We start from the raw sequence: 26370 nt of genomic DNA, 5'->3' as shown, positions 1-26370 counted from the left end.
CATTATTCACGTTCAAGACTAACCGATTAAACCTCAGAGGGCTGGATCTGGGATAAGACGACGTCAAACAGTCACTTGCTTAAAACTGCAGTGTGTAAACGCAGCTTATTTTTCATGCAAAAACAAGTTTAAAAGTCTGAAAGCATAAAACTCCCGTGCTGCATATTTAGGCAAGTGCACATGCATTGCATTTTTAAACTAGCGAGTCTTTGACATCATCTTATCTTGCAAAGTGGACAGGTGTTTTAAAGCCTCTCCAATTCAAATGCACTGCATGGAGGGGAACTTTAATCCCTGATTAGACCAGCAGATGGAAAATTCTGATTTACTAGCTAGGATGCAATATGATACATGTACATCCACCTTGTGTTGACCAATACCGGTACCTCTATACTCTGCCTGCAGGGAAATTATTAAGTTTTCCAGAAGCAGAAGAAAATAAAAAGTGCTAAAACTGACATAAGCTCATTTAAAAACTGGCAAATGTTTTAAAACTCCACAGAGAAACAAATTAAATAGTAATATGAAGGAAGAACATGGGCAATGGACATTAACAAAATTAATAGAACTTCAAAAAGGAGAAATTCTAATAAAAATTATAATACTGCACAGAGGGTTTGGCAATATTCATGGCATATTTCTTCACTCACATGTATTCAAGTAACCTTAAGCATAACACCTTTTGAAAACAGGGTCACCAATTCCCCAGCTGAATAAAACTGCATGGACGTTTTGTTAATCTGCCCTTCAAACGAGTTATCATTTATGTTGCCTGATATTTACCTTTATTCTTCTTCCTTATTCACTAGAATGGTACATGTAAATGTGCTATTAAAAAGGTGAAATGCAGACTGCACAAATCTTAATGGAAAATAGAAAGACGCAACTATACAGTATTGAGTCATGACTGTAATAATGGTGTTCTTCCAGTTTTCTAAATTTGCACTTGCTAATGATTGAAAATACTTGTATTCTTGATGGCAATAGTTAAAAAGTCTTGATGACATTTGCAGTTTTTCATCTGGATGCTTCTGGATGTTCTTGCAAAAATTATGTTACGTTGTAGATGTAAAGGTCAAAGACAATTTCACTGATTATGACCTTCTTGTAAATGGCCCCACACCAGTAGTGAACTTCTTACTGTCGGTGTAGATTCAGCTTAAATGCTCTTGCATTGCCTTCTCTCTTGGTGTTTGTTGTAATAGACCATTTTACTGTTGTGTGCTTAGTTACCCAGCCTATGGATGAAAGTGAGGCTGGAGTTGACCTTGCTTTGATGGAAACCTCACTGCTTTTCTTATGTAAATTCTTACTAATTAGCATGACAAAAACATCTTTAACATATGAAAAGGAGGGAGGTCTGTATCACAGCAAGGTCAACACTAGCCTCACTTTCATTTAAAGGCCAGGTAACTAAGCAGACAACCGTAAAGAGGTCTATTAAGACTCTTTTGTAACTGCATTGTTTTCGATGCTTACAACAGTCGTTAATAGGTGAGTCTCTGGGCTCACTGATGTGAGTTCACTATGTGGACTTCTTTCATCTACAAAATTAATTCTCTTTCTACTGTGTCAGACGATGCTGCTTTGAGTTGAAGTATTGTGAGGTTTTATCTGTATAAGGTAGAATCTGTTCCCATAACCTTTGCAATGACTGTTCATCTTCACCATCTTCTCTATGATCAGTATACTGTTAGGTCCTGATCTTGTTTGGTTTTGGAATTCTGAATTAAGTTTCCCTGACAAAAATTTCTTTTCTTGGCAGATCCAAAGATAATTTTTAATTCCATCTTTGCCATTTTCCTAGATTTTGCTTCTGATTAGTACAGCACAATCTCCAATACATTGCACGTACATGTTTGTGGAACCTCTCCCTTTTGCATTGTATGCACAATCTTCTTTGACTGTGTTAATTTACAACCATCTCCATGACTGGTTCATTTGTAAACATATTGTTGACAAAGGTGACTACAGTGGACAGGATTTAAAATTCATAAAATGATTTAGTCTACATTTGACATCCCTTATGGCTTATGCCAAAATATCTTGCAGCTTTTGCTTGACCTTACAGGCACATAACATTATTGTACACCCATTACTGGTTTGCCCCAAGAAGGGGGGTTAGTAACTCAAGGAATATATTATAATTTATAAATTAATGCTGTACTGATCTGAAGACCAGTAGTTATGAAAATTGAACCAAGTTTTCAACTCCGTGTGCAAGTTTTGAACTTTGCTCTCGAAATTCTGAATTTCCATGGATATTTCCTTGATACCCGTATATAGAAACTAGTTGGCTGTGAACTTTCGTTTTATTATAATTAAAAATAAACGGTGTTTGAAAAGTGAAATTTACTTCAAGTGTTACATACATCAAATGATCTGATTGATGCCCAAAGCGTCTCTTTATTTTAAGATACACTGTATGAGGGATTCACTGTATACACAAACTAATGTGCTTTAGGCAAAACATAAGAGAGTTCATAAATAGCAGACTATCAAGTCCATCCATTACTACCTGCAGTCAAGAGATTAATATCCTAATTTCAATTTGAACCCAACATTGAACAAAATACAATATGCAAACTGTTGTTGATCAACCAAAAAACAAAATAAATTGGAAGATTTTGCTTCATTTCTCTTTTTCCTCATAACTTAAAGTAATTTCATTGGGTGTGAGAAGTGTGTCTGTGAGAATGGGGGCATCGTCTGATACAAACCTAGCAGTATTATACATGTAGACATTAATTTTATTTGAGGGTGGGTGTCCATAACATAGATCATTTTGTCTGTGATCACATTACTAGGTTTTCATTCCATACACATTCCAGGTGTTAAATAGGACACAAAAACATTGCTAGTGTTTCAGGTACTGCTCTTAGTATTTCGAGCAAAAAGAGTCACAGGCACACCACGCTAAATTGTTGTAATTCGAGTGTCATGATCAGTTACACAAGTTATAATAAGGGTTTGTGTGGGGAATTTGCAAACAGTCATGTTTAGGAGTCGAAAATAAAATTAATATAGAGAAAGAAAAACAGCAAACCTATAACCCAGTGTAATCAAGTTGAAAATAATAGCCAGACTATGCCACAAAAACACTGATAAGGTAATGTGATAAGGTACCAAAAAGACAAGGTAGGGCATTTTTGTTTGATTCGTGTTCTTTATTTTTTACTCCTAGACGTGTTCGCAAACCTTATAATGTACCCCATTGTAATATACCTAGACTTTCACTTAACCAAACAAGCACTGTGATTGGTTGATTCTTGGTCATGTGCCCCTGATAAAATTCAAATGTATCCCGACTGGGATACAATTCCACAGTTGTTGCCCACTCCGGACGTTTTGCTGTGATTGTTGAAGGAAAATTCTAAATAATTATGTAACAAAGCATTTAACCCTTTGATGCCCAAACCGGCCTAAGCCGGCCAGACTTAGTATTCTTCTCTTTCTAATGCCAGACAATTTTACTGTCTAACTCCAGGCGAATTTTACTCGTCAATGGGGAACCCCTGGGAGCCAATTAATGGGTTAATGTCTGGTCCCTCCGGAAGCTGGTTAGTTCTGTTTTCCCTCAAGTCCTGATGTTTCTCTCGACTTAACCTGGGTGTCAGAGGCCTTTTTGCAGTCTTCGTCTCATACACGCTCTCATTTTCAACCCACGAGAAGAGCCTCTGGCCCAGAGAGCCATTTCTTTGATAGCACTGAACCAATTACAATCCCGGGTGTATGTAAACATCCAGAATTTGGAAGTTTTACTGAATGTGCCAAGCACTGTGATTAGGCGACAATTACAATGAGGGCGTACTATCACTCGGTGAAACTGATTTTTGGCTGTTCTTCCCACTTTGCAGTTTGGGAAAAGTCTTTTTTTATTAAGGCTTTGTGTTTATGCGAGAAGAACTTGATGATCAGTCATCTCCCTGCATAATGGTAACAATTCCGCCGAAAAGGATCGTGTGAGAGAGCAGTTGACAGCAAATAACTTTTACCTTAAAGGCTACAGAATGAACAATCCAAGATGAAATGCTGAAAACTGCTGAGAATGCATTGAACCAGCGATTTGTCTCGGAAATCAATCCTTTGTCCAATTGATGTTGCTACTTTCTGATGAATTCCAAACGGTTTTGACTCAACAAAGAAAATCTTGTATGGATCATTATTTTTCTCTGCCACACTCAGACTGTAATAGAGACTGTAATGTGTATTTAATTTTCCGGCTGCGTTCTGTGAGAGCGGTGTTCAGTCATTGCGTGTCTTGCATGTAACTGTAGCAAAAACCCTGCATGTTTTGAAACTCCTCTGAAAATTTGGGATTTCGATGTCAAATTCCTATTCCATGATTTTAGAAAGCTGAGGGGTGGTAGTTTACATATTAAGGAAATAATCTCTGAAAGTCGAAAAATTAAATTGCACGAAATATTATGGGGAAAGAGTTTAAACAGTGTAAACAGTCAGCGCAAGAGTCAACTGTGTTCAATGTACTGAATTTTTTATCAAAGTTCAAAAACTTTATCTCGTGCAGGTCTTGGCTATGATCTCCTTTGACAGTTTATTCATTTTCATCTACATGTAGTTTAAGAAATGTAAAAGCCGAAGTATTTTTGTAATATTAAAAGAGACAATTAAGCTCTGCATGCCCGCGTTCCCAAGTTTGATCAATCCATTTCCTTTCAAAATGATGTGATACATGTATTTCCTGTGACTTTGGATGTGATCCCGAATGGAAACCATAGCTGTGATTGACACGGTCAAGGCGCTCTTTGCCTGAGGTTTATCTCACGGATTCACACCTCCGGCCCACAACTCGGAAAACATTCCGTGAGAAAACCTCTGGTACCCAGGCTACCCTAGACTACATCTCGGGAAACATAAGGACTCTCAGGAAGACAAAACTTAATAGTTTAGTATATTACTGTTTCCCTCGGGACCAGACATAAAGTGATTGTTGACGCTCAAATTAAAACATTAGCTTGATTCCTCATGGGATAGCAAGGAAATGATTATTTTGAATTAAGATTTATCATATTTTCATAGCATGAATAACTTGGATGAGGAAATATTCAGGCCAAGTTTACCACACCATCTTCCTTGGGGGTGTTACAAAGCCTACACTTGACAGACCCTTGAATGAAGGAAACATTTCAGTAACTTTGTATCAGAAATTCTATGCTACTGCCCGCTTCTATTTTCAAAGTTCATTAGATTATATTTTGAGTAAATTTCCACTCAAGGATAATTTGATCAGAAAGGCAGTTCAGGTTGATGGAAGCACAGTGGCTGGAAGCACAGTGGGATAGTGTGCAGTATTTTTATGATAGATACAAAACACCTTTTACTCGAGTTTCAATATTGATACATGTACACTGTATGAAAAGCTTTGCGACTGAAGAGCTTTGCAACTATCAAACCCTCAGTTTTGAAATTGGTTAGGGTGCATGACAAGATGCTAAAGTAGCGGATTCAGTGGAGGAAGACGGAACCATGGTGTGCCATTATCGTGCTGATGTTTTATGGTGGTACATTGGACAAATGCAGCAACCTGAAACCTCTGTTCTGAGGTTCAGAAATCTGTCCAAGGTACCCCAACAGTACTCGTAATTCCACACAGCAATGCTGAAGAGGAACGGCTTTTCAGTATAGTACACAAAAATAAAACTGACAGCCGTTCTTCTTTAAACATTGATGGGACACTGTCAAACATTTTGGCCATCAAGCTAGCCAATTCTGAGACAACCACGCCATCCTACAAATGGAAACCTGACAATGAACTTTTTCGGTCATCGAAAAAGGCAACTTCATGTACCATTTATAACAGAGACTATTAAACACAAGTTAAAAGAAACAGGATTTACTGGTAACTTCCAAGTTTTAACTCTACAGTTGTACAGCAGTGCTAATAGTTAACTTTCACCTACGTAGAGAATGGTGTCCGTGGTCCACGAGAAAAAGGATAATCTTGAATGTCTTACCTGAATAAAAACGCCACAAACTGAAATTTTCCCTGAAGATAGCTTTTTTGTTTCTTGCAATAATATTGAATTGGCAAGTTCCAAATTGAACTATTACTCTTGTAATTCGAAAAAAGGTGAACGTAATTGCGAGCCCTTCGTATTCGAATTTGGTCCTAGGTCCGCGAATCATGTAAAAAGCCCAAAAAAATACCTGTGAATCCCTATAATTTCTGTACAAACATGAACATTTATTTATTCTTTATCCTTGATATATCTCAGCTACAGTTGTACTGGATGTCGTTGTCAAGAATCTGCTTCTATTTTCAGTTGACCGTCTCCCAACACAAGCTCCATTTCATTTTAAGACCATATAAGTATTCTAGACATACAAAAGAAGGTAACCCATCCATAAACATGTATGAAGAAGAGTTTGAAAATATTCTGTTAAAGGCCAATTTTCACCCTAGACGCAACGCGATTGTTTGTTATCGTTTTGAATCTCGAATAGGATATTCCAATTGGCCAACTATTTTTGTCACACCAATTTATGCTGTTGAAGACAAGAAACATCGCCATTAGCCTGATTGTCGTGTGGTTTACCGGGTGATTTTAACAAGTGAAATCGCTGAAATTACCTTTTATCTTTATGGAGTTGCCTGATTTAGACATTGGAGAATCACTGGGGTGGAATGTTTACAGTTTGCCTATTCAGGGATAGAACAATTCTGAACCTAATGAGCTAGGTGGCATTATTTCAGTGCTGAAATGCATGGCTTATTTATTTAAACTTACTTTTTCTTTGTCAGTTTCGATGTGTTAGGATACCTGGGACGCAGAAGTAAAATGCTCTTGTAAAGATGCTTGTGCTAAAAAGAGTGGCAGAGGTTGCTGTCTTCGTGGAGCGGCGAGCAAACTTCCCTTCTGCAATAGAGGTTTTGCACGGCAGCCATGTTGCATGGCAGGAACAATGAAAATGTTTTGCATTAGAAAGAACATTAGTTCCCATAGGAAAAAGAACCTATTGTTCCTACCATGCAACATGGCTGCCGTGCAAAACCTCTATTCGTCATGTTGTTCGATACTATTTCGACTTAAATAGCAATATTTTAAAGAAAAAAAACGTTCATGACATACTAGATAAAATTATCAAAATGATAAGTAGAGAACGCGTTCAAATCAGACCTAAAAGATTTATCGACGAATAGCTTCTGACGAAGAAGATACTAGAACGTTTTCTGAGATTTTCGAATTTTTATAATTTCGTGATACACGAAATCATGCGGGCGCGCGTCGTGTCTAAACTAAAAATGGGCCTTTACCATTTACTGAACGTTTTCTTTATCTGCTTTGCGAGAATTAAGTTCTCTGGGGTCATACGTAGTATAAGTCACGGACCAAGGGTTTATGGTCACCTCGCCACCAGGAAGACTCGCCACCAGTAAACTCGCCACCAAGGGTCATCTCGCCACCACCAAATCGCCACCAAGGCATCACCATCTCGTATTGCTTTGGTGACTCTAGTCAGAGCTATTATAGCACTCACCGGCATAGTAATAGTGTGGCATGGTTTCTATAGGTTAGCTTACACATATTTGTCAGGATTAGGGACCGTTCATTTTTTATGAGAAAGGGGGGGCTGGTGGGATTTGGGGGGGGGGGGGGGGCACAAAAAAAAAATTGGCTGGAAAGGGGGGGCCAGCCGAAAAAAAATGAAGGAAAAGGGGGGGGTTGGACGAAAAAATTAGATTAAAAATAGGATGAGAGATTTTACAGATTGAGGAAAAAATTGACCTCTTTTAATTATAACAAATATACTAAAACATTTCCAGGGTATTCAAGAAAACTTCTCAACAGCTTTTTATATATTTTATAATAACAGTGTCTTCAAGTGACTTCTTCGGAGCAAAATATACAGTAGTAGCTGTCCATAGTTGGAATGGTTGGTTTACGGAATGACTAGAGCAAAAATCGCAGCCCTTTTATACTGGAAAGCCGGCTTAAGGCGGATTCGAAATCGCAGCGATGTAATTGGACGATATTCAAGTCATTAAAGTCTTTATACATCCTATTGAAGTTGAAAAACTATCACTTTCTTTGCAATGTGCCGCACAAGCAGCCATAATTAATACTTATTGTTTTGACCTTTTCAATCGCAGTGTGTTTTGCTCAGATTATTTAGGTGTAGAACGATGTGGTCACTTAGTACTGTTGATAGTTAGTTTACGACTGCTTACTAACGATGTTAACCAGATCAAATCCAATTGAAATCACAAAGGTCAAGCTCGGTCTGGATTGAAATCGCAGCATCTGCTCTTTGTTAGGGTGGCATATAATTAAAGTCTTGAAACAATACCCTATTGAAGTTGAAAAAATCTCACCTTCCTTTCCTGCGTGCCGCACAAGAACGTTAATGAGTTTGCATTGTTTTGATGGCGTTTTTGATTCAGTTATGTTAACATAAAAACTTTATAGCTTAAAGTGCCCCTAACCCTTCAACTTTTTTTTTGTAGATTTTGACACCTTTCAATAACTTATTTTCGAAAAAAAAATTCAAAAATATTGAATCCGGGCTTTTTTTACGAGCGCTGAAAGTGGAGGTGGTCTTGACTATTTTTTCACCTATCGTTCGCATTAGTCCCCCACTCGGCCAAAGTATCGAGCGTTTCGTAAGAAAAGGACATCGTCCAAGCTTGAGTTGTTCTTGAAAGATGTCAAAATCTACCCCAAAAAAAATAAGTTGAAGGGTTAGGGGCACTTTAAGCAGCTAAAACAACTCAACAAGGATCGAACTTCACCGCGGATCATCGACGACTTCCATCATGATGATACAGACTTTAATTCGTCAGTCATTTTCGAATAAGTAAATTTCGTGGAGAGGAAAGATTACATGTCTTTCCTATTTCATTTTTTTTCCGTGAGTCAGTCCAGCGTGTAACTTACTTTACCTTTTAATTTTAGATGCATCAAGTAGACAAACTCGGTAAAGTTTAACTTAAAAAATTAAGGAACAGCATGGTGGCGAGATAACTCGTCTTGGTGGCGACTTTGATTGCATATTGGTGGCGAGTTTGCTGGTGGCGAGTCTTCCTGGTGGCGAGATGACTAGTTACCGGACCAAGGACCCCTATGCGAAAGCTGTTGATATTTTTTAAGAGTCGATAAAACACATGTTAAAAACTGTGCAGCAAATTCATTTCCAACCGCAGAAATTAGTTTATCTGTAAATCTGTTCTGCAAAAAGACACGTGTTCCCGTTACGTTTTATCTTTACACAAGTTTATACGGAGCCGCAATAGCAGAGCCTTTCTAGAAAGATAGATTAACACAACAAACAATCACCGACAGCAGGAAAGCGGAAATTTGGTCAGGTGAAAGAAGAATAATTAAGAAATCATCGGACACATTTGCTTTTGGTAGTAATTTAGTTAACGAGGAAATATAACATCATGTTCGGAAAAGTCGTGCACCAAGGGCACCATATACTGTATAGATTGAATAATTAAGTCAGGTGACGTTTTTGCAAAATCTACATATTTTTTTGCTCAATCTCATGGTTTTTTTGAGCCCACCACCAGTTTCTTTTCACTCTTGGGGGTTGGCAGGTCTACATGATGTATACAACTTGAAGCCCATGAGTAAATTAAAAATGGAGCAAAATAAAGCTTGAAGAAAACATCGCTATTTCCGCATATCAGGGCCCAATGTCGGAGGATCGTCATTCTATCGAGTATTTTCCTTTACAGTGTTTAAAAACGCTTACCAAAGGTTTACGAGGCTTTCCCCACAGTACTTCAGTCTGGCCTTGATTCCCTTTTCATCTGCTTCATAACTCAGCGAAATCGGAAACAACCAGCAACTCATGCACCATTCTCCTTCACTCCTCTTACCTATGGCAAGGCTGCGCCATGGAAGAGGTTTCACGTGACAAATTTCGACCAATGAGCAGCGTCATGGTGGACGAAAAGTTTTATAGGGTTGATACTTGGAGTAAGCCAACGTATAGTGTACCGGTATTAAATTAAAACAAAAGCGACTGCTTCAGCCTGCGTAGCAGGTGGTTTGGTAAATTTTAGAACCTTCTTTCCACCAAGGTTGATTTTCGAGTGATCGTTTGAATACAAAGGTCACGCGAAAAGCAAGCGAAGGGGGAGGGGGCGAGAAGAACGAGCGGTTTCTCACTTCTTCATCTCGTCCCTTCCCCTCTCGCGTTCTTGTTTGATTTCGGTCCGAGGTTTTCATACGGCCATATTCAAAACGATCACTCGAAAGTCAATCCCAGCGGAAAGAAGCGTCTAAAATTCGCCAAACCACCTGCTACGCAGGATACGACTCCTTTAACAAGTGGAGTGATATAAAATAAATATCAAAAAGGGTCAGAAGTTTTTTTAGAAATCACAGACTTTTTGGGCGTATAACCCTTCTTCAGAGGGTCCAAAATAGGCTATTTCAATCCCGCACCCCGCCGCTATTCTCACTAATGTTTATGCCGCGGAATTCCAGAATGCGTGGGTTACGTAACTTTTGTGCTTTTGATTGCCCGATGCATAATAAAGTGATGAATTACCACGTGCAATATCTCCTTACTTAAAGATCTGTTTTCGTAGATTCGTGGCATTTCGAAAGAGATACGCAAGCCGGTAAGTCTGAAGGGATTTTCTGCTCACCCCCCTCCGCTTCGGCGACGTGATTCACAGCCAGTGCTTTCTCATCCAGCCGCTCATTGCCTCGGCCACAATTTTTTCCCATAACTCAACCACGCCGTACAATGAGCGGCATAATTAATGAACTCACGTTAAGCAGTGATGTAATGACTTGACTTAGACGCAAAAGTTCACTTAGACTGAAAAACGCTACTTGCAGAGGATTGATATGAGTCTACATTATGTGCTTGCATTTCTAGATGGAAGTTAATAGACCAATTCGGCTAGCTCAATGTTGTACCCAATTCAGTTCCTTCGGGAAAAAAACGTTTTGTTCCAAATATTTCCATATGAATGCTACATTATCATGCAAATGCAATACACAAAGAATCTTAACCCCAAGAGATTTGAATTGGGTACAAGATTGCGTCAGCCGAATTGATCTATGACATGCAGTCCTGCACGTACTCCGTCAGTGTGTTTTTTGCGAGCGTCGCGCATTCTGCATAAGAGCCTTAGGGCCGATTTACACGATACGATTTTGTCGCATGCGACAGGCCTGCGACATGACTTTACGATTGTCGCAGCGTTTTAAGACAAGTTTTAAAACGCTACGACATTTTTGCAGACGTACACAACAATCGTATATCATGTCGTGGGCCTGTCGTAAGCTGTTGTCGCATGCGACAAAATCGGCCCTTAAAATTATATTTTTGCGCAGACGTGCGTGTCTTTGAGGCCCGTTTCAATCGTCGCATTTCACATTTGCTGAATCTAATACAAATGAGCGAAAACAATAGATTTTTCTCATTTGCATTAGATTCGGCACATGTGAAATATTACGTTTAAAACGGGCTTAAGAGATTTACCTGTTTTGTATGATATTGTGGGAGCTTTTAGGCTCCATTGTGCCATTAATATCTGTTTAAGATTTTTAACCGCTGGGTGGTACGTAGTGACAAAAGGCAAAAACCTCTTGTTAGCCTTTTTCTATGGTTTTGTTTGGATAGCCACGTGCTCTCAGTTGTTTGAACTCCTCAAGGCTCTCTTCAAATAATGTTGTTTTCGAAGTAAAAGTAAAGTCAATTTATTTAATCCTGCTCATGCAACTGGTCCAGGAACAATTGGACGTTTAGACGAAAGAGGTTCGCCTTTCTCATCAGCAGAAACGATTGAAACTAGTCTGGGAAACAATTCATCCATTTTCAACGAACGCGCGACTCGAACCGAAGTTCAATGTGACCACGACGTGCTTTCTTAAAACTCTAGCCCTTGCTACTGATTGCTCGACTGACGTCACAAGAAAGCATGCTTGAGAATAGTCTTAACCGCGGGGTTAGTCCTAAGAAGTCTCATTGCCTCACCATTAATGAAGCCATTTTTTACGCCTGGGGGGTGGCCGCGTGAGTTGAAGAGTGTATATTGAAAAGTTTCAGTCGGCTTATAATGAGTTTTAAACTACTGCGTCGAGGAAAGTAATTTCGTTAATGGTCATGAAGGGGTAAAACGGGAGCTGGGATTGACTTGATTTTTCGGTGGGAAAATGGGATTTGTTCCTGGGAATGGGAGATAAAGTGTCCTTGCTGAGAATGGGATTTTAATGGCTGAGAATGGCGTTCCTGGCCACTGCTATGTGAGAGTGAGGACCTCCTGATGCCAACAGACTTGTTTTTAAATGTCAAAGCTTCCTACCTACAACATACCTCTTGACTAGCAGGAATCGACTTCCCTAAACCCACTTCAACCAATGCAATCGAAAGGAAGAAGCTCAGATGAGGTATTGGCATGACGCCATGGTAAATGTGTCAGGCACAGGAACTGAAATGTCCTTGAACGTACCCTACCGATTTGTAAGACCTTTGGGCCTAGCGATTTTTGTGAGTCTAGTGAAGAGGGCGAAGACCCTGAGGAGGATACTAGTGAGGATACTTATATTAACGAATTATTTCGTAACGACGATGATGATGACGGTGACTCGGAAAGTGACGTAGGGAAGCGGCAGACTTCACCATTTAGAATGCTTTCATGTGCCAGGTGATAGCAGGCCTTTTTCAGCGGACACTCGGGTTAGCAATCCCACGCAGATACAAATTATATCTCGTATTTTCATGTTTTTTTAGACTTATCATTAAGTGCTTCATACAACTGAAGATATCGATGCTCTAAAATTATATTTTCCCTATCATAACACCGGTTAGGATTTTAGTAGCAGGGACTGCGATTTTGGAAACTTGTCATTAGGACTGGGATTTTGTCCAAATGTGGACTGGGAATTAGGATTGCCTTCGCCCCTTTCACGACCCTCTTCGTTATTTGATAGAGTCGGCCGTGAATTTGATGGTAGGGTAGAATTTATTAGCTCGTTTGATAAAATGGTCCACCTCTGCTCTATCGCCGTCCCAAAAAGGAAGAAAATGTCATCAATACATCTTTTCCATAGTTTTTGGCTTGGTACAACTGACAAACTAACCTGACGTTTTCCGGTATTTTGTTTAGCGTTTTTTCGTTCTTCAATAACTGCCCGAATCTTTCCTTACGCGGAGAAACTGCTTCCAAAGCTTCCCTTTTCAAAATTAATGGCAACGCAGTTTTATTATGTCAGAGGGTTCATATGAAGTTGGCGGAGTGAGACGATGTCGCCATTGCGCTCATGTCAACGAACGCAACGTGGTTGAAAGAGATCGACTTACTTTTTGACCCGCGTCACGTGTTACTCCGGAAGAACAAACAGAAAATTGCGTGAGCGGCATAGGTCCGAGTATTTTACATTTTTTCCGTGGTTTCTAAGGGTCTTTTATGGTCTTTTGGCCAAATTTTTCATTCTCCAAGCAAATTAAAGCCTTTTCAACTCATAACGTGAGGTTATTTACTATCCCGTATCCCGCCAACGAAAACGGAGCACATCCCTGTCTCGTCGTATCCCGTCCTATGTTGGACCCTCTTCTTCAGTGTGAAGAAAACCTTACACTGCTTTGCTTGCTTGAGGTTCGCTTGAAGTGCTTTACCTTCTTACACTTCTTTGCTTTCTTTCGCTGCTTTGCTTGAATGAGGTGCTTGACTTGCTTTCACTGCTTTACTTGACTGAGGTGCCTTACTTCCTTTCACTACTTTGCTTGCTTGAGGTGCTTGATTTGCTTACACTGCTTTAATGCTTGCTTGAGGTGCTTCACTTTCTTACACTGCTTTGCTTTCTTTCACTGCTTTGCTTGCTTGAGGTGCTTGACTTGCTTAAATTGATTCGCTTGTTCGAGGTGCTTCACTTTCTTACACTTCTTTGCATCCTTTCACTGGTTTACTCACTTGAGGTGCTTTACTTTCTTAATCTGCTTTGCTTTCTTAAACTGCTTTACCTCCGTACCCTGCTTTGGTTGCGTGAGGTGCTTTAATTCCTTACACTGCATCGCTTGCTTGAGGTGCTTTACATCCTTACACTACTTTGCTTGCTCGAAGTGCTTTACTTTCTTACACCGCTTTGCTTTCTTAAACTGCTTTACTTCCTTTCACTGCTTTGCTTGCTTGAGGAGCTTGACTTGCTTACACTGCTTTTCTCAGTTGCTTAATGTGCTTTGCTTGCTTACACTTTTTTCAAGTGCTTCCTTGAGTTGCTTTGCTTGCTTGAGATGCTTTACTTCCTTGCAATGCTTTACTTGCTTACACTGCCTTGCTTGCTTGAGGTGCTTGTCTTGCTTAATGTGTTTGTCTTAGTTCAAAGATGTGTGGCAGGCCTGCACTGTCTCCTTGAAGTGGATTTGTGTTTGCAACTAATTAAGAGACCTTCAATTTACACTTTGTCCTTGACAAGCATGTCCCCATTGAGAGATTTTCCTCTTTTTTATGTGATATGAGAGGAGGATGTTTGAATATTCTGTTCAGTCAGCAATGGCTGATTTTGAATTAAGCTCCAGTTTTGCGCCAGTATTGCCTTAACGGTAGATACTGCTGGGTGATGTATTGTAACAAATGGTAAAATCGTCCCATCATTTCTTGCTTTTTGTAGTAAAGCCGATTGTCTTTCAAAGAAGTTGACCTCAGATAATGTTCTGACCATTATAGTTGTCGAATCTTATGAGAGCGGTGAAATCCCGGAAGACTGGACAAAAAGAAAATGTTGTCGTCAATATCTACAAAAAGAGCTTGAGGAGTGACCCTAGCATTTTTCGGCCAATATCGTTGACCTGTATTCGCTGTAACTATTAGAACATACAATCACTAGTTTAATAATCCGACATGCCAGTGACCACAGCATCCTTTATCCTTTGCAACACGGCTTCAGGACTGGGAGATCACGTGAGACTCAATTATTAGGTTTTATAAAATGACCCGTGTTAGCGCCATGCACGACGGTCATCAAGTAGATGCTTTATTAGTGCATTTTATAGCAAGGCATTTGATAAGGTTAGCCATGGGCTCCTTATTAGAAAGCTGAACCATTACGATGTCTGCGGTTGTACCAATAAATGGATTGAAGGAGAATTTTGTGACAGTCGCAAGTTCTCTCTGGCGTTTCACAAGGTTCGGTATTCGGGCCATGCTTATTTCTTTCCTACATCACGATCTACCAGAATCCTTAGTCTCCAATCTTAGAGGGGCTCTTCGTGGATGACACTATTGTATACCTGACTATTAATGATAGTCAAGTCCTCCAAGGTGATCTTGATAACCTAGCTGTTTGGGAAAAAGAATGGAAAATGGAATTCCACCCGGATAAGTGCAAGGTTCTTCGTGTAGGGCGTAAGCCCAATTTTGTGCACGATGATTACATTCTACATGGCAAAACCCTCGCCTCAGTTGAGTCAGCTAGCCATCTTGGTATCACATTAACTAAAGATCTTAATCGGAACGAGCATGTTAATCGAACCTCTGACATAAAGGCCAATAAAACTCTAGGTTTTGCTTGGAAGAAATTTAAGACTATCTCGCCTGTTCTTAAGACTTCACTTCAGCAGAGAAGGATGGACAAGGGTCATGTAACACTCCTTGTATCTGAGCGCTGCCTTAGACACGGTCGATCATGACATCCTGTTGCGAAGATTGCAGTCATTGCTACGCTTACGTGGTAATGCGCTTTTGTGGTTTCAATCTTATTTGGAGGACATAATGCACCTCAAGCAAGCAAAGCAGTGTTATAAATCAAAACCCTAAAACAAGCAAAGTAGTGTAAGAAGGCAAGTTCCTCAAGCGAGCAAAGCACCTAAAGCAACCAAAATAGTGTGCGCAAGTAAAGAACCTCAAGAAAGCAAAGTAGTGTAAATAAGTAAAGCGCTTCAGGCAAACAAAGCACCTAAAGCAAGCGCAAAGCAGTGTAAGCAAGTAAGGCACCTCAAGCAAGCAAAGCAGTGTAATAAAGCAAAGCACCTAAAACAAACCTTCGCTTGAGAGTGTATAAATTAACGAGTACTGATTCCACTATATCAGCAATGGCTAATGAATCGACACAAAACAAAAGTGAACAACATATTTGAGTTAGGGAAAGTTTAATACGAGAGAAAGACGTTCAGTTTTTCAACTTAACTTAATTTTTAACTCTTTTCACCACTAAACTCTCTTACTACATAATAGTTACGCATTGCAAAATCTCGTTGTGAGCTTGGGGCGCCTATGAGAGTCCGGGTTTCTTTTCGTTCACGTTTTGTTGACGTCGACAAGAAATGTGCTGGTTATACGCAAAGCTTGCATCCGTCCTACCATTGAGGTTGACCATTGTTTTTGCGTAGGCAAAAATCTACACTAGTAGATGGTTTACTGTTTCACAAAGTAATTCCATCCATTTTAAAATATAAAATTGGTTTTGTCATTTATCACTGTCACATCTGTTCTGGTATTTCTCATGCTACTCTCATTTTGTCCAGATACAAGACTTCCCGCCGATTTTGAACACTTCCAAAAGAATCGCAACGTTAAAATACTAGGTAGAAGATTGTATTCACCAAGTTTGAAGGATGTAGCTTGGCTAGAAGACGCTCAGTTATTTTTTTGAATTTTCCACACATTCGTCTGTAAATTTGGCTGGGTAGACAAACGTCTAGACGCGGTTCGCGGGAAAAAAATTTAAGGACAAATGTATGGAAAATTGACCAAAATTTAAAACAATTACCTCAGCGACTTATAGGAAAGCTACATCCTTCAAACTTGGTGAATACAATCTTCTCCCTAGTATTTTAACGTTTTGATTCACAAATTGTGTAAAATTCAATTTTGGAAGAAGTTATTTGCTATCGGATTCCCATACAAACACTGTAATTTCTGACTGCTTTGCCTACCCGTCAAGATGGCGTCGAAAACCGTGATAAGGCCTATTCCTGGGGGGTTTTACAAAATCCCAGCAAAATTGCAACCATTCCGGATAATCTGCAAGACAGCGAGCCACTATGGTTAGCCTATTAAAATAACACATTGATTGGCCTAAATAACACTCTGGTTAGCCTAAACGTCACACCGGTTAGCCTATAGTTGGCTTAATGCACTAGTCAATGGAAAGCCCCGCACCCCCATACCCGGGGAATGCGGGGCATTAGCCGGGGAATTCAGCGGTTTTGGACCGTCACTTTTGCCACGGTACGCGGGGTTTTCGACCGGCAGAATTAGGCGCAAGTGTCGGGGAGCGGGGAACTTGAGCGGGGCTTAGACGGGGATGCAGAATGTGGTCATTTCACGTTGTTGTTTAGTAAAGAACGGCAATGAAATGATCAGAATTATAACCCTTGCCTACACAGGCACTGTACTCGTTGCCGTTACCGTTGAGGTTTGCTTATTAAATTCCTTAAAACCGAATAAACGGCAAAATAATGAACAGCCAAAGAGCACAAAGCAAACGAAGGCCCAGCCGAACAAAAAGACAGCTGAGAGTGCAGAAAACATTTCTGTCAGGTAGTTTTCGAGAAAATTGCTTAGGCAGTCCATGCATCGCGCGAGTAAAATCCTCGGAAGAACTGGGCACCATGTCTAAAAATAACTTTCGAGGGATTACCTTGGGTATAAGGCCTATAGAGCGTTTTCACATGACGTCACAGCGACCATGTTATTGTTCCAAAACAAAGGAATGGCGACCATGATGGTGTATCAAGCTAATCCTCTGGGATTTGAACTCTGTTTGTATGCAAATACTTTCTTTATACTTGCCAACTCTCACGCCTGCGGTTGAAAAACTTCGATCTCACGCTGGCTCACGCTTGTGGGCCAATTTCTCACGCCTGATTGGAAAATGTGAGTTGTTGCCGTCTTGCTTAACACAATTTCCAAAAATATGTTAACTCAGACCCATGTATGGAACGAAAACCATGTGTAAAATAAATAAATGACAATACCTTCCTCGCGATCTCTGATTTTTGAAGTGAAAAGCACTGGGAGCGAGCTCGCGTTTATATGCGTTTATACGTCTTCGGAAGACTTCGGAAGACTTCGGAAGACCTCAGACGTCTTCGGAAATCTTCGGAAATGATCGTGTCGTCTTCAAAAACCCCAGCACTCCTAGGATAAAAAATCTCACGCCTATATCTCAGAAAAAGTTGGCAGGTATACTTTCTTTTGTTTCAGTAATCCAATATGGCTGCTGGTCACGTGACTGAAAACGCTCCATATAGGAGATTTACTCTCTTACCTTGGTAATCTCTTGGTTATTTGCAAAATGTAGCTGGATTATGAGGCCATAAAATATTGGTAATAAGCCATTTCCTTAGTAAAATTTGTATAGCTCTTTGAGAATTGTTGTGATAGTGAACCGTTGTAGTCGGTTGAGTGTACTTGAGAATGGGTATGCTCATGCAAAGAAGGGAAATAACTGGAATATTGTCAGATTAAGTTGCTCGTCAAATGCATGTTTGGACTTATGTTGTTGTTATTTTTAATGGTTTTGACACCAAGGAAACTGGTATTTTTATTGCCATTTACAGGGCTGTGCAAAACCCAGTGATTAATATTACTGTTTTTGGAGAGATTGTAAAGTTTGGAATGCCAGATCTGTAACTCAAGATAGATTTATTTGGGCTTTATGAGAAATGGACTGCATTGTTGATTTTCATGTTTGTCAAAGTTTAATTTGAGGTAAAATTCTTGAAGTATATTAATTTTGGTCAACATTGTGCTTTATAGTTTTGGAAGTACTGTATTGTCCCGGGTGCAGGGGAGAAAAGTTTGGTTTTGACGTACAAAACTGCCCCGCATAGCGGAAAATTTGCTTCATTTAGAAGGCAGGCCTGGTCTAATGCCCCGGTATTCCCCGGGTATGGGGGTGCGGGGCTTTCCACTGACTAGTGCATAAGTAGCTTGCGGTTTGCCCTTATAATGAGATAAGGGATTTCTTGCTTGCTTGGTTCACATGGCTCCAAGTCGTAGGAGTCATGCAAGCTATTACGGTTAGCTAAATTACACATTGGCTAGCCTAGTTAGCACTGCAGTTAGCCTACAGTTCCTTAGGTAGCTTGCTGTTATTGGGATCAGGGATTTCTGGCTTGCTGGCTCGCACTGTATCCAAACTCGTAAGCTCATCACAAGCAGTAATGGAGGTAAATTATTCTATCTGAAGAATCAAGTTTCATTAGACAAAGAAAAATAATTTGTTCATTTTACTTTCTATTGAAATATAAGGTTTTTGCAAAGTCGTATATAATATAACACATATAACAAATTAGACCATGATCAACTAACTTTAATTCTGCTTTCACATTTATTTTGGAGATTTCAGTCCACTTTTAAATTGTAACTAATGATTGTAGCAGTAATTACCATGCTATGAGCATTTCTGAACTGGTTTTTGCTATTTTAAACTATTTTTTATAATTAAGAAGCTAAACATTTTCAAATCTACCTGTGGAGCATCACTTTATAACATGAGAATATTGTTATTTGGTAATATTAAATGATTCTAAAGAATGACGTTCCGAAGACATGTAGCTTTAAGGCTTTGCAGCTCCATATTAGAACTATTACTGCAATAACCACAATGTAAATGTAAATACATTCTGTAAATGTAAACACGACACTTTTTTGAGGAAAAAAAAAATCCTGCAGAGAAATGAGGAGACGAAAAAAATATCCTTCAGAGCATTTAGGCGGGAAAAAAAAATAACCCCCCCCCCCTCCCCTCAAGAGTTAAATGGTCGCCCCTAAGCTCAAATAAACTTACACTTAATATAAAGAAAACAAACTGTTATTTTTTGCCCACACCAAAAACAGCTTAATTACCTTCCCCAGATTATTATTTTTGAGAATGAAGAAAATAAGAATGTTATTCTTGAACATAAGAACTGCATTCAATTTCTTAGGTTATTGATTGATGAAAATCTAACTTGGGAAGACCATATTCATACCCTCACAACCAAAATAAGCAAAACTGTCGGTTTAATTGCGAAGTTAAGACATATTGTTCCCAATCACATTCTTAATATTTACAAGTGCCTCATTGTACCTTATATGACGCATGGTTTAACTTCTTGTCCTTCAAAAACGTGCACTCCGTGTTAATCATTTTGCTCAAACAAGGGAGCATGCAATACCTCTTTTCTTGAAAGGAGAACTTCTACTGCTCAAATCCCTAATTATGAGAAAATTGTTAATTTGATGTATGACACCAACACCAATTTTGCACCGATTAAAATTTCGAATTTCTTTTCTAAAATTACTAGTGTTCATTCTTACAGCACACGCTCATCGACATGTGAGCATTTTTTTACCAAACAATCGGCACTTAACGTTCAAAGTAAGGCCTTTTCACGTGTTGGTGTTAAAATCTGGAATGGGATACCAACTAGTCTCAAAAACGTATTCATAAATTGTTTTTAAAAAACTATTAGAACAAAAATAATTGAAATTCTAGAAACTAAAAAGTCCTATGCCGACATAGATACCTTAATTAACAAGATGAAAAATTACATTTATCACTGAAGTTAAGTTTAGTCTGTAGTTTTCCTCTTTACATATTGTTCTTTCACCTAGAATGCTTTCTTCTCCTTTTCTCCTAAATTCTTCTACTTTCTAAACATTTGAAAGCACGAAGAGTATTGTTTACATGCTGCTCTTTTGTGTAATAATAATTTCTTTCTTTAAAAAAAAATGTCTAAATAATTCTTTGTACAGTCTGGCTTGCCACGGTTAGCTTTTCGCTATTTGCAAGCCAGCCCATTAATAACCTAAACTGTTTGCTGTAAATAAATAAAACTTGAACTTGAATGTAAAAGTTGTACACACAGTAAAATCACATGTAAGTATAATTGTGATGTTGTTACCGATTTAATTTACTTTTCCAAATCAAATCGCTTTGCTTTAAGTCCTTTAGCCTAATTTCTGCAAATTCTAACCAAAGCCACACAATTACAATATAACAAAAGGAAACTGAGAGAAGAAAGTTGAATAATAAAATTTGGCAAAGAGTTTAGGCAATCCAAATAGCTATGAGGTTAATAGGGTGGATAAGCCAAGACTATGTACATCGTTCAACAGTGAAAAGATAATTCATTTCACTTAAATGAAAATAATGACTTCCTACAGTTTAAGGGCAATCAAATACTGGTTGAATTACTGCTCTTACATCAAAGATAAGTTTTTATTAAAGAGAATGCTATCGTGTGACACCTCATCGGTACTAACTATTGAGTATCGAGGACTTAATTCGCTTTTTGAAAGCCTGGAGAGAAGGAAATAAATTATTTTTTTGCGAGATACACAGGAATTCAAGAGTTGAACACCAGAATTCCACTTCCGTCAGTGTTAGAGTGTTTGAGGAATAACCGGTACTAATTACTTGATTGACGAGTTGAATTAAAATAAGTAGAATCAGTGCCTTTAAAAGGAACATTAAAAAGGCTCCAGAGAAGTTCTATGACGACCCACAAGAACAGATACCAACAATATAAACACATTTACAACACTGAATAGATAAATTTCTTGATGTCACGATATTTTCAGATGCAAAGTAATTCAGGTTTTTTTTATCAAAGCTACAATTCTAGTGTTTTAGCAACCTCGTTAGTTCATATTTTACCGGTGTGGTTGGAACTGCCGACCCCAGTTGTAACTTATTGGTTGTTCTGCGTATCAGGGTTACGCATGAAACGCTGGATACACCTGATACGCTTGATAAGCCGGACACCCCTAATACCTTTGCTGCGCTTGATACGCCATCAGAGCCTTGTGCTGACTTTGTGAGCCTCACAAATAGATTCAAAGCCAGCGGAACGAATATAGTTCCAACTCAAACAAATTCTTGACTTTAAGAGCCTCACAAGGATTTTAGCGCCAGCGACACCAACTTCGTTGTCGCTCAAATACATACCTCTTACTAACCGAGTTCGAGGTCCGTACTGTAAGTTACGGACCGAGTTTTTTCCCGTTGATTTATGGCCCAAGCGCTTATAAATCAACGGGAAAAAACGAGGATCCGTAACTTACAGTACGGACCGAGAAAACGAGGTTAGTGAGATATTTATTATATCTCTAAGGTTAACCGGCGCGCGGGCAAGGAAACTAGTCAAAGTGAAGCGGAAAGTTCAACTGCCACAAAGAATGCCGTGCCAAAATCCCAAAAACTAAATCTTCTTGGCTGTTAAGTTTGAAATAGTTGCTTGCAAGATTCAAACAGTTTTCAGTACAAGTTTATGCAACAGAAATCACATGAAAAACTCGCAAGAGGATGTTTTGTCGAAATTTTAAATTTAGCTGGCTGTACAGCGGGCCGTACTGTAGAATACGGCCCGCTAATTTAGCCAATTACAGCGCGCGTACTATCTGAGGGATAAAATAAAAAGTAATCAAGCATGTGTTGACTTTGAGAGCCTCAGAAAGGGATTCCGCGCCAGCGTCACCAACTTCGTTCCAACTCAAATCCAAAGTAGTCAAGCACGTGTTGACCTTGAGAGCCTCAGAAAGGGATTCAGCGCCAGCGTCACAAACTTCGTTCTTGCTCAAATCCAAAGTAGTCAAGCATGTGTTGACTTTGAGAGCCTCAGAAAGGGATTCAGCGCCAGCGTCACCAACTTCATTGTTGCTCAAATCCAAAGTAGTCAAGAATTTGTTGACTTTGAGAGCCTCAGAAAGGGATTCAGCGCCAGCGACACCAACTTTGTTGAACTTCAAATTTAAAGAAATCAAGCATGTGTTGACTTTGAGAGCCTCAGAAAGGGATTCAGCGCCAGCGGCACCAACTTCGTTGTTGCTCAAATCCAAAGTAGTCAAGCATGTGTTGACTTTGAGAGCCTCAGAAAGGGATTCAGGGCCAACGGCACCAACTTTGTTGAACTTCAGATTTAAAGTAGTCAAGCATGTGTTGACTTTGAGAGCCTTAGAAAGGGATTCAGCGCCAGCGTCACCAACTTTGTTGTTGCTCAAATCCAAAGTAGTCAAGCATGTGTTGACTTTGAGAGCCTCAGAAAGGGATTCAGCGCCAGCGTCACCAACTTCGTTGTTGCTCAAATCCAAAGTAATCAAGCATGTGTTGACTTTGAGAGCCTCAGAAAGGGATTCAGCGCCAGCGGCACCAACTTCGTTGCAGCTCAAATTTAAAGTAGTCAAGCATGTGTTGACTTTGAGAGCCTCAGAAAGGGATTCAGCGCCAGCGGCACCAACTTCGTTGCAGCTCAAATCCAAAGTAGTCAAGCATGTGTTGACTTTGAGAGCCTCAGAAAGGGATTCAGCGCCAGCGTCACCAATTTCGTTCTTGATCAAATCCAAAGTAGTCAAGCATGTGTTGACTTTGAGAGCCTCAGAAAGGGATTCAGCGCCAGCGGCAGCAACTTTGTTGAACTTCAAATTTAAAGTAATCAAGCATGTGTTGACTTTGAGAGCCTCAGAAAGGGATTCAGCGCCAGCGTCACCAACTTCGTTGTTGCTCAAATCCAAAGTAGTCAAGCACGTGTTGACTTTGAGAGCCTCAGAAAGGGATTCAGCGCCAGCGGCACCAACTTTGTTGAACTTCAAATTTAAAGTAGTCAAGCATCTGTTGACTTTGAGAGCCTGAGAAAGGGATTCAGCGCCAGCGGCACCAACTTCGTTGAACTTCAGTTTTAAAGTAGTCAAGCATGTGTTGACTTTGAGAGCCTCAGAAAGGGATTCAGCGCCAGCGTCACCAACTTTGTTGAACTTCAAATTTAAAGTAGTCAAGCATGTGTTGACTTTGAGAGCCTCAGAGAGGGATTTAGCGCCAGCGGCACGAACTTTGTTGTTGCTCAAATCCAAAGTAGTCAAGCATGTGTTGACTTTGAGAGCCTCAGAAAGGGCTTCAGCGCCAGCGGCACCAACTTTGTTGAACTTCAAATTTAAAGTAGTCAAGAATGTGTTGACTTTGAGAGCCTCAGAAAGGGATTCAGCGCCAGCGTCACTAACTTCGTTGCTGCTCAAATCCAAAGTAGTCAAGCATGTGTTGACTTTGAGAGCCTCAGAAAGGGATTCAGCGCCAGCGTCACCAACTTTGTCGTTGCTCAAATCCAAAGTAGTCAAGCATGTGTTGACTTTGAGAGCCTCAGAAAGGGATATAGCGCCAGCGGCACCAACTTCGTTGTTGCTCAAATCCAAAGTAGTCAAGCATGTGTTGACTTTGAGAGCCTCAGAAAGGGATTCAGCGCCAGCGCCACCAACTTCGTTGAACTTCAAATTTAAAGTAGTCAAGCATGTGTTGACTTTGAGAGCCTCAGAAAGGGATTCAGCGCAAGCGTCACCAACTTCGTTGTTGCTCAAATCCAAAGTAGTCAAGCATGTGTTGACTTTGAGAGCCTCAGAAAGGGATTCAGCGCCAGCGGCACCAACTTTGTTGAACTTGAAATTTAAAGTAGTCAAGCATGTGTTGACTTTGAGAGCCTCAGAAAGGGATTCAGCGCCAGCGTCACCAACTTTGTTGTTGCTCAAATCCAAAGTAGTCAAGCATGTGTTGACTTTGAGAGCCTCAGAAAGGGATTCAGCGCCAGCGGCACCAACTTCGTTGAACTTCAAATTTAAAGTAGTCAAGGATGTGTTGACTTTGAGAGCCTCAGAAAGGGATTCAGCGCCAGCGTCACCAACTTCGTTGTTGCTCAAATCCAAAGTAGTCAAGCATGTGTTGACTTTGAGAGCCTCAGAAAGGGGCTCAGCGCCAGCGTCACCAACTTTGTTCCAACTCATATCCAAAGTAGTCAAGCATGTGTTGACTTTGAGAGCCTCAGAAAGGAGTTCAGTGACAGCGACACCAATTTTGATGAAGTGCAATTTCAAAGTAGTCACGCATGTGTTGACCTTGAGAAATTCACAGAAAAGATTCAGAAGAGTCGCTCCAATATATATATCTAGATCTTTAACAAGAAAGTTCTGTCCCAAAATCTGAAGTAACTTAGACTGAAGGTTCTCTCCATGACATTTGCATTCCAATATACAAGAAAGTGCTAAATGTAAATCAGTGGACGAACTTGCATGCTCTGCTATGCTTTTTACCAACGACACTGTCATCTCTTCCGATGTTGCAGACAAAATACCACTCATGAATAAAAACACTTGTTTCAGTTCATTCCTGTTCGTTACATCGGTCACTACTGAGTTACAATCTCTGTCTCCATCAAGGATCTCATAAGCAAGATAAAAGCCAGCAAAGAACTCTTGAAAGCTCTTGTGCAGAAAGCCAAAGCGCAAGGAACGTTTCCTTTTGCTGCCACCGGTCTGGATTGACAGAAACCCAAACTTGATCAAATTACTGGAACTGCCTTTCAATTTTTTCTCGTCGAAATATAACTCTCCTTTACGTAAAGACTGCAACGCCATGCATCCCAACTGCACCAGGTCATCCTTGTAAACTTCCAGAAGGTCCACATTACTGCCATTCGATGATCCAATTTTCTTTTCATATCTTAATAAAACACATCGAACTATTTCTATGTACAGCTGTGTCTTTTCCGGTGGAAGTACACCCTTAAAATCTTCCCAAATGATGCAAAGTAAAGCTGTGTTTAGAGGATTCCGTGTCAACTGTCTTAACTCTGACCGGTCACTCAAAAGTTGTTTAACTAGCTCTTCTGCCAAGTGTTCCATGCCTTTAAAGTACTTACGGATGTATATCTGCGCATCTGCAAAAGTAAATCCAATAATCTCCCACAGGGTGTCACAGTACCGCCTCACTGTCCTTCCAGCTTCGTGTCGTGATGTGATAACAATGCGGCAATTGGGTAGGACTCTACTTTCCAGAAGGTCATTGTACAAGTCAAAATTACTGGAATCCACTTCATCAAGTCCATCAAGCACTAACAGAACTTTGGACTGATTTTCTCGAATGAACTTGAAGAACCATTTCTTCGCGTCTTCCTCAATATCAACAGGAAGAATTTGGTCATCAATGGCCTCCCAAATATTCGTTTCCATATCACGACACCTCAAAAGCAACAGAACGTCAATCTCAGGGAAAGACTCGTCCCAGTCTTTGCGTTTCATTGCCCAATCATATGCCAGTTTTTGACAATAGGTCGTCTTTCCCATGCCCGGGTCTCCTTCAATTAAAACAGTCCGTGGCTCTGCACAATCTTCATGTCCTTTAAAGATAGCTGTCATGTTGGTGATTTCATCAGTCCATGTTCCCCTTGTCTTTTCTTTGCCCACAATCTTTAACTTGGTAAAAATATCATCTAGATGAAAGCTGAAGTCCTCGCACCATGGAACAGGCAGAACAAATTTTTCACGAGTACTGTAAAGCTGACGGATCCTTTCTATGATATTGGCAGAATATGGTAAATCTGCAAAAGACAAAAATAATGTTAAAAAAGGTGTTGCTTGAATTGATTTTTTTTTCGCTCTGACCGCAACCTTATTGTGTTCTTAATTTTGACACCACG

The 26370-nt window shown here is 39.9% G+C and overlaps 2 protein-coding genes across 13 annotated transcripts in view; both read right to left on the bottom strand.

Moving 5' to 3' along the window:
- LOC137993483 (uncharacterized) overlaps positions 1–9993 on the bottom strand; it is a 49956-nt gene extending 39963 nt beyond the window's left edge. For 2 of the 3 annotated variants that reach the window (XM_068839374.1, XM_068839375.1), the window contains exon 1: positions 9718–9992. The gene's annotated coding sequence lies outside the window, so the exon portion shown is untranslated. Of the gene's footprint in view, positions 1–9717 lie in introns of all 3 variants that reach the window. The other variant, XM_068839373.1, reaches the window with a different exon arrangement.
- An 11884-nt stretch (positions 9994–21877) lies between these two features.
- The window catches only part of LOC137993481 (protein NLRC5-like), a 94201-nt gene continuing 89708 nt past the window's right edge, over positions 21878–26370 (bottom strand). For 8 of the 10 annotated variants that reach the window (XM_068839370.1, XM_068839366.1, XM_068839364.1 and 5 more), the window contains one exon: positions 22295–26271. In XM_068839370.1, coding sequence (XP_068695471.1) covers positions 22298–26271 — 3974 coding nt within the window. In that variant the 3' untranslated portion in view covers positions 22295–22297. Of the gene's footprint in view, positions 26272–26370 lie in introns of all 10 variants that reach the window. The other 2 variants (XM_068839362.1, XM_068839363.1) reach the window with 1 other exon arrangement.

Source organism: Montipora foliosa, chromosome 2 (assembly GCF_036669935.1).
Source record: "Montipora foliosa isolate CH-2021 chromosome 2, ASM3666993v2, whole genome shotgun sequence".
Classification (NCBI taxonomy): Eukaryota; Metazoa; Cnidaria; class Anthozoa; order Scleractinia; family Acroporidae; genus Montipora; species Montipora foliosa.
The sequence above is the reverse complement of the archived record's forward strand: the minus strand, read 5'-3'. Positions and strand labels throughout refer to the sequence as shown.